Below are 8,902 nucleotides of genomic sequence, written 5' to 3' on the forward strand. Positions count from 1 at the left end.
AATCTAAAAGTTGAATAGAAGGTACAGAATAAATGACATTCTATCTGCCTTTTTAACCTCTTTTTGGTTAACAAAATATTTTCTCTTTAGTCAAGTTTAATACACTGTTTTAGGCAGATAAATATAAAAAATGTAACGTTACATAAACCTTGGGTACCTCAGAGGCCTCTTCTTCAAATGGACCTAGTGGCATATAAACAGGCTATCTGCAGGCATATTTTCTGTTCACTGAAAAATTCAGGCAGCACTTCTCAAAAATACGAATAACTGATCAATTATGAAGCTCTGTTCAGCAATTCAGTGCAAACAGAGAAAAGAAAAGAACTCTAAAACTTCAAAAAGATCAGTTACGCACAGTACGCGTATGCATAGAATGTAAAACCAACACTTTATTGCATTAAACATTAACTGAGTTAGCCTAAAAGGCAAGTACAATGTGTCCAACACACACCCAACTGTCCCTTAAAGGGTTAATAAGCGTAACATGGACATTGAATGTTTGAGAAAGAAATTAAACAAGTGCTTGCATTCAAAGGACCAGATGCTTGCTTACATTACAGATAGAAAAAGCGATATAATTGAATAAAGATTCATTTGAAAGGCCATCATCTCATACAGACTTCAGACATGCAAACTTTGTAGCGCCTTAGCTGAAAGGACAACAATTTCTGAAATACAATGAAATCTTTATGGAAGCGTGCATGGCATTTACGTCAGCACTGTAAACGTCTCCTTAGCATAATGTGTATAGCACTGAATAGCAAATGGCATTGGCAGATGTAACTTTCCATGTGAAATCATTTTGTAAGAAGGGATACTTCGAGAAATTATGATTCAGGAGCAAATCATCATTCAATTTATTGTCCTTTTTTTCATATTTGGAGAGAAAAAAAAATCTATTACAGTGAAAGAGAGCTGAAGAATGTGTTATGTGGATCTTTGGTATTTCAATGGCTAGGGATAAAATATTCTAAAATTAACTATTTGCTATTATATATATATCACAGAATTGTAAAACTGACCAATGTGGCTATTTTTAAAGGAACAGTCCAGTCCTCAAATTTTGTATAGACTCCAAAGCATTTTACTGGAAGCAAGATGAAGGATATGCATTCTGTAGTTATTGGAATCCATCAGGATGCCTGTCCTGAATCTCTAAAGCAGGAGCCAATCACACCTATGACAACAAAACGTAATTGTTCAGCATGTGATGGTGTGTTGCTATTCATTTCAGATGGAGCTCAGCATCCATTGACTCCTAGAATGACAGTTCTACTGAGCGCGTGCAAGAAGCATATTGCAGTATGACCCCGCTTTTAGTAGAGGTAGCTGGGGGAGGAGTTACATTTTCTGTGCAAAAGTACTGCTTGTGCAACACTGAACACCTTTTGCCCATCTTGTTGTATTAAATTGCTAGGCCTACATTCTTTCTGGATACTTGGTGGGTTATGTGTACATGTATTTTTGTGAAATAAATTACTGTTTCAGACATGGGCACACTTAGGATAAGAAACCGCTTACCCCTTGGCAAGACAAAAATATGTTCCTTTCAGAGCCAGACCATAAGGCATCTTAATAACTTTTCTATATTTTGTGATCACACTTTTATGGGTAGATATGAAGGCTGAAGACTAAATTCCACACTGCGCTAAGGAATAATTTCATGAGTGTTGCAGAAATAATGTAGAAGGAAATTATCAATCCATTTTCACCTCTGATGGATACCAGCAGCTTCTCTGATAAGTGAAGTATTGGGCTACTAGTCAGTCATGGGTTTGAGAAATTGCTATACATTAATCATGAGTTGACGGTTAAGAGTTAATGCTCATTACTCATCTACCACACTGCATGTTAATAGTTTTTTTGGTGCAGAAAATGTACTGTTGTAGAATGGACTGGAGAAGGTGTAGTGGCTACTGTACTGTATCACAGGGACTGCAACAGACATTTTTTCCCCTGTTCCCAAGTGGATTTGACACAGTTGGCGATTTATGCTACCAGCCAAACCTGTAATTTGTGGACAAGTTAATTGTTTTTATTATCTTTCTATCACATCATCTATTATTCTTCATTGATAAATATATGTATAATATATGATATCGGGGACATTTAGTGCTGATGCAAGAGTCAGCATGTTCCTATCATCTGCCAGTGTCTGCCGGTTTAGGCCAAGTGCCCTACTACTGCTGCACCTCTTTGACCATCCTGACTCTGGGGGAACCTTGTTTCTTAAAAATTTCTATAATGAAAGGAGAGTCCAAAAGGTGTCAGGGACCGCCTCATTTGGGAACACCAGCCTGAAAAATAAATAAAAATACATTGAAAGCATCAAAAAATAAAGGTAAATTTCACCCAAAGCGACTTTGCTCACCCTGCACGTCTAAAAGACATGAAACCAAAGCAGGGAAATAACAGGGACCTCAGAGAGTCTTTATTAAGTAGTGCCTATATCTACATATGTTTGCATAAAAAATGCGTTCCCCAAAGGAAAGTTCGTAAATGACTCAATATGTACATTGAAAGACAGCGAGACCAAGATCCACAAGGAAATAAAAGGTGGGAGCAAAGGAGACCTTCAGTTTATTAAGCAGAAAACAAGAAAGCAACTGAATAGCAGGCTAGATAGATATACAATAACAGAATTTTGTTTTACTAATAATCATATATAGAATTTTGATGGCGTTTAGGTTTCAGTAACAGTGAACACAAATACAATCCATAAAATCAATTACATTCAATTATTCTGTATCCAGAAGCGACATCGGAATCCCCAAGTAAAAATAAATGTAAAAACAAAAGTGTGGAGACATTAATTTTTAATCATGAATATTGTTTAAAACATCTTTTATATTAGAAATTGACAAAGATTAATAAAGCCTTCCTTGCGGTTCCCTCTGGTGAAGGGGAAAAATGTCTAATGAGGTAAAATACAAGGATCCCGTAGCAGGCCGAAGTAGTAAATAAATACATACATTGCAGTTTAAGATGAACTGAAAATTTTAAAAGGCAAATGTTGGATTTCAACCTTGAAAGCCGCAATCTTGAAATGCGAAAAGGGTTTTGAATATGGAGGATGCCGCCCTGCATTATTGGCAGTGTATGGTTGGCTTTTGACATAAGATAAATTCTGCTCCGGTATACAATCTGCATTTATTGATTCCACAGGTATATTCTTTCACCTAGGGGTGGTCGTTTCTTGCCATAGCAATTGGTTTGTGTAGAACTATAGAGGTACATATTGTTTCAAAACAGTGTTAAAGTGTATTTAGCAGATACAGTTCATGCATATATTACATACTTCACCAAGAACTTCATATTGACTGAGTGTGAAAAAAAGATAAAAAAAAAAAATAAAAATCAAAAAAGGTAAATAATAGTTTCCAGATGAACACTCTAAAATTCACCTTCCATTTCCAAGCTGCGTTACATATTCATTGTTACAGTGGCTCAACAATGAATTAACGTGGTTGTACTGCACCTAATAAGCATTGTCTGAGATTTAAACTGGGATTTATAATTAAAAATCATAATTGGCAGTGAAATTCTCCCTTTAACATTCAGGCAGTGAGATTTTATACATATATACACATACATTTGCTTTGAAATTTCAGGAGAGGTAAACATTTTGGAAAATACCGTATGTCACTTCAGCTTCCTAGTTTTTATTTTTGCCCCTTGAGCAGGGTCAGATACCAGTATGACTGCTGTCACATAGGTGGTAGTTGAAGTTGACAAATATACAATTAAAAAAAACAGATTACTAAAATTTATGCTTTAAAAATATATATATTTCTATTTTTAAATGCTATGAAAGAAATCACAACTCTGAATAGATATTCCCCCCCCCTAACACAGGCCAGTGTATAATTGCATACCATTCCGTTAGTGGTTTTACCAAACTTTTCAGATGTACCTTTTTATTTTGGATAAACTGATTTTATAATTTTAAAAAAGTGCCGTTGTATTTTACACGTACACTATCCTCAACAAAGCTTACATACTACAAACAATGAACTTAGTAAATGAAAACACAAAGAAGATGAGATGCCAGAATGTTACTAAGAGGATGTTGTCTGTCAATGAATCCTCTGAGTCTTGAAAATCTCTCCCTTCACAAAGATTACATTCCGTGACTGTACTTAGGCAGTTTGTTTTAGAAAAGTAAGCTATTTCGGAGGAGAAAGAAACATATAGAAAACCACTCAAGTACCAGATGCTTTTTTAAGCATTAACTTGACCGTTCTCTTTCCTCTTAAAAAGGCACAAAAGAAAAATTCTTCTGTTATAAAATAATTTTATCTAAAGACAGGATGAGAAACTCCCCCAATCTACCACATTCAGGGCTTTTTAAGTTACATTCTAGTAGGCCATGGAATACATGATTGGGTTTAGCTCTTGTAGTAGGGCCTTTAATAGATTATTTTTTGAGCACATCCCTGTGTCCATTCATGTTGTGTCCACTTAAAGGTTCTTGGTTGAGTATCTTCTCACAGTACAGTTAAGTCAAAATTCAGGCATCAAAGGTCACAGATAAGCAATATTTTACAGACAGATGAATCAAGGTTTAAACGTCTAATCACTTGATCCCAAGCAAGGATATATTTATGGAATTCCAGGCCATTTTGCATCCTTCAAGGCTTGAACTTCAACCATACCCTTCACCAAACTATTGATGGTTCTAGGGTTTTCCTCCCTTCAAGGGTAGTATCCAGAACATTCTTAGTATCAAATGCAAATAAAAAGGTCCAAATAGATTTCAGAACCAAGAAATTATATTCAAAACTTTAGACATAATGGTTGTCCTATGTATATCATTGTAGCACTTTTGATTAGTGCCAAGAAAAAAAGTAACCTGAGTGGAAGCGATAGTACTGCCCATCGTACTTTAGTGTAAAGAGCTATTTCCTGTTTAGTTTCATTAATAGTATACAATGTTTCTACCGGCCTGCTAACCAATCATCTGAGTGGCGTGTCTACATCCTCTCCGCGATCAGCAGCTTGAGCTCATACAATGTATCTTCTGCAGAGATACCACTCCAAGCTATATAATGTTTGCAGAAATCTAGTGTAATGATATCTGAACTACTTTTTGAGCAGGATGAACATGACATCATAAGTTCATGAAATTTGACATCTGTAAATGACTAAAAATTTGTGATTATTTAATTACACATGCATATGCATATTTTCTAAAGTCACTTCTCGTTGTTTTATTGAATGTGTAATATATATATATATATATATATATATATATATACACACACACACACACACACACACACACACACACCTTTTAGAATCCGGCAATAATATAGCATCAGATGAAATTAAAGTCTATTTTTAAGATGCAATAAAACCTATCCCATTTCCGAGTATGGTTTACTATTAAATCAGAGTAAATTCACACACAGTTCTTCTATGCCATAGTTATATATGTTTAAAACTACCTTTATGCTTAGAATATGGTATTCATATAAATGTAACTGGTAAGGAAAAAAGACCCCTATCCACATACATTCACATGTTAAAGAACTTTTATTCCTAGTATGGGAGAAAGAAAATGCAAAAACATTCCGTATATCGCTTCCAATATCTCTAGAAAGGGACTACAGAGCAACGGCCGCAAAATCAAATTAAACGTTCATTTTTTTTTTCTGCTCGCATCCATGGGTATCTTTAGTTGTAGAAATATCAGGGGAAAAAACGGTAAGGCTTTAAATCTAAGTGCAGTAGTCTTACGCGTTAAACAGGATACATGGCAGTTTGGTTTTTATTGACTTATTGGAAGATGACGGACTGTGACCACGATCACAACATTTCCCCCGCTCCCACAGCATTTCCAGGCACGTGGAAGCCACGTCTAATTGGGCAGTTTACGACGTTTAATGGAAATATATTGACACAGTTCAACTGTCCGCCAGCCGCTTGGCGATATCAGAAAGTCAGAAGGCATAGCTAAGTAACAATTCTATCTGTAAACATTTTGCTAGACTGTCATCTTTTAAACCATGTTTAGTGACAACGTATTTGAAATGTCATATGTGTGTTGTATGTTGTTACAATAAACATGCTAGGAAATTAGGTGAATGCTTATAGTAAACATACTATACTCTCCCTAACCTGAGCACTTGTGATGATGTAGAAAGACTTTACTGGGGTAACGTCCCATAAAGGCTATAATACACGAGTAAGGGGTTTAGTGAATGAAACGAGGGTCCGTGGAAAGGCCAGATCCTGCGTGAAACGTGGCAGAACATACTAGAGAGCAGCACTGTCAATCACTCACTATTGCACAAACAAATGAAGCGAATTAATGCAACATCAAGGGATGCCCCATGACAGCACTGCTTCCAGTGACATTCTGCCATGGCTAGAGCCCTTCCTGCACCACCCCAGTAGGCACATTTTCTAGAAGCATGGTCTGAACTAGGTATGTCACACCACCCAAGCCAGCCTGCCCCATGTTGGCAGTGGAAAACAATACGTGACCTTCCCCAAGCCTGATGACCGACCATCATTACCCCTGTGGGTGGGTGCTAACGTGGCCCCAGGGACAGACCCCCTCTCTTTAGTAGCAAGGGATTGATAAGGGAGGAATGGGTGCTCCGGGGGCATGTCCAGCAAATCCATGATCAGATAGAGACCTTGGGGCCCGGGTAGGGCTCCCCCCCACACCAGAAATCATCGGGCTGGGGTACCTCTAATAGCCACACCTCCCTAGAAGGCCCCATTGTGGCCCCAGCCTGATGGGGCCCATCGCCGTCAGGCTGCTCGAGCGGCTGCAATAGCTTGTAGTAGTGACAGTCCCGGCCGTCGTCGGGGTCGTAGGGCGGTGCAAGGATATCCAGGAAGGCGGCCGGCCCGTCCACCGCGCTGATCTGGTGCAGATTGTCCCGGTGCGGGCTGAGTAAGCAGGCCGGGCTGGTGTCACTAAACTCTCCCACGGACCGCAACACGGCACGACGGAGTGAGGCCCTCTGGTAGGGCAGCAGCGGCGGGTTAAACTGTATCTCCTTGCCGCTGACCCCCGCTGAGGAAGTGGGTGATGAGGATGTGGGTGAGGCTTGGGGCTCCAGTTTATCGAAGCCGCTGATCCGGACTTTTCCGTAAAGTACCTTAAGCATGCCGTGCATCCCTGGGTGGTCATGTAGGGGGATGCAGGTCCCACTTTTGAGCAGGAAGACCCCCATACTGAAACAGTCCGTCTCGCAGATGTGCATGTAGGTGACGGGCGGGTTGTGAGGCACGGAGATCGGGGCCTGACCGCTTTTACGGGGCTTGATCTTCAAGTCCTCGGCACGGATCTCCCCAACCAGTTTCTTGAGCTGCCCCATATTCTCGGCCAACGATTTCACGTCCTGGGAGGCCAGTCCACTGCCGATACCCTTGAAAGTGAGCCGAGCTTGGCGTGCGATTTTCTGGATGAGGGAGTTCATTTCGTCCCGAGGCATTTCCCCTCCTGCTCCCGGGCAGCGCCGCTTCCTCCCCTCTCGGACAGGGCTCGGTCACTCTGGCTAGCGGCTCCTGCTCTGCGCTTCCTCGAGCATGGACATGCCCCACGTTTATTAAACTGGCTGCTCAGGCACCGCTCACGTGCAGCTTCCCGAAAACCCGAGCAGCTTTTTCTAGAGAAAGGACACCTTTTCCGTCGGGAAGCGGGTCGCCAGGCATCCACCACCCATTCATGCAAATGGGACACACACGTCTCTCTAGCCAGCGCTCTGACACACTACCGCAAAGCATTCTGGGACTTGCAGTCCACACTCAGCTTTGCCGCCGCTATTCTATCACTTTAAAGTTCATATAACCCATTCAGTGCCAAAGAGAGAGCTAACCATACTCACTCCTTAGCAATATCAGCTACAAATTAGACAATAAATGGTTAAAAGCACATCCCAACGAGGGTAAATTCAGGGCAGAGAACTACGTTTCCCAGGAGACATCGGGGCAGACACGGCGCGCTGACGCTTTCCGCGGAGGTCACTCTGGGAGGGTTTGTCGTGTGATTTGTGCTGAAGTCCATTGACTTTGACATTGCCTTGTTGTTTTTATGACTTGGGCTGTAGTATCCTGTTGGGAAAATTGTTCTCTGGGAAGCAGTGTGCACATTTATTTTTATTGTGCTGTAGTGCTGGGGCTTGCAAACCGCCACCAATTCCTGTCACGAAATAGTCCATCTTACTAGTGCGTTATTACATTAGCCCTCAGGCTAGCATTAAGTGAATTCTAGCAAGGCTAGTTTGCTAATGTGATTCATCGTAATGAGCCGGCCTAAAAACACACCCTTACTGACGGTGTATTGTGTAAAACCCTGTAACGCGCATATATCTAAATTTAATTCCAATAAAAGGGAAACTATTTTCCTGCTGCGTCGATGTCGCTTCCCGCCTTCAAAGATGTGACTTTACAATCAACCTTTTTTTCACGTAACATATCTTTACCTTAAATGCATTTTATATAAAGTGCTTCTTATATTCTGATAGCAAGAGTGCTTTGTTATTTTAACCTGTTTTCAGCTGTTTCAATAAACACATATACAAGTCTACAGATTAAGGTTTAACAATTTAATACAGAAAAACTGTTTTGGTAATAATAGGCTTAGCAAACAATTTACAGTTCTGGTAATGCAAGTCTTCATGGCTGGTACAAATCCCAGCCTTCGAGGCCATTCTTAATCCTCCTCCTCCTATGGTCGCCTTAACCCGGCAGGATCTTCATAAACTGTATTTTATCTCCATGATCTCTTACGAGTTTCAGGCCGCAGCAGCGACAGATGCACATGGCCTCAAGGATTGCTACCACCTCGTTTATGATCCGTTTTAACACTCGCTGATCTTTCCTCACGTGGCACTGATGTCAGTGGGGTTGGTTTTTGTGTCACCTCCATGCTTTCCATAGTCGT

General features: G+C 40.3%; 1 protein-coding gene across 1 annotated transcript; it reads right to left on the reverse strand.

The window, feature by feature from the left end:
- Positions 1 to 5,752: 5,752 nt before the first annotated feature.
- ADO (2-aminoethanethiol dioxygenase) lies at positions 5,753 to 7,705 on the reverse strand. The gene has a single exon (XM_053450189.1). It carries the CDS (start codon positions 7,449 to 7,451, stop codon positions 6,633 to 6,635), a length of 819 nt encoding a protein of 272 aa, XP_053306164.1. The 5' UTR covers positions 7,452 to 7,705; the 3' UTR covers positions 5,753 to 6,632.
- Between the last annotated feature and the right edge of the window lie 1,197 nt (positions 7,706 to 8,902).

Source organism: Spea bombifrons, chromosome 11 (assembly GCF_027358695.1).
Source record: "Spea bombifrons isolate aSpeBom1 chromosome 11, aSpeBom1.2.pri, whole genome shotgun sequence".
Lineage (NCBI taxonomy): Eukaryota > Metazoa > Chordata > Amphibia > Anura > Pelobatidae > Spea > Spea bombifrons.

Excerpts from the sequence above, each read along its gene's own strand:
- ADO (XM_053450189.1), bottom strand. The coding sequence starts at position 7,451 with ATGCCTCGGGACGAAATGAACTCCCTCATCCAGAAAATCGCACGCCAA.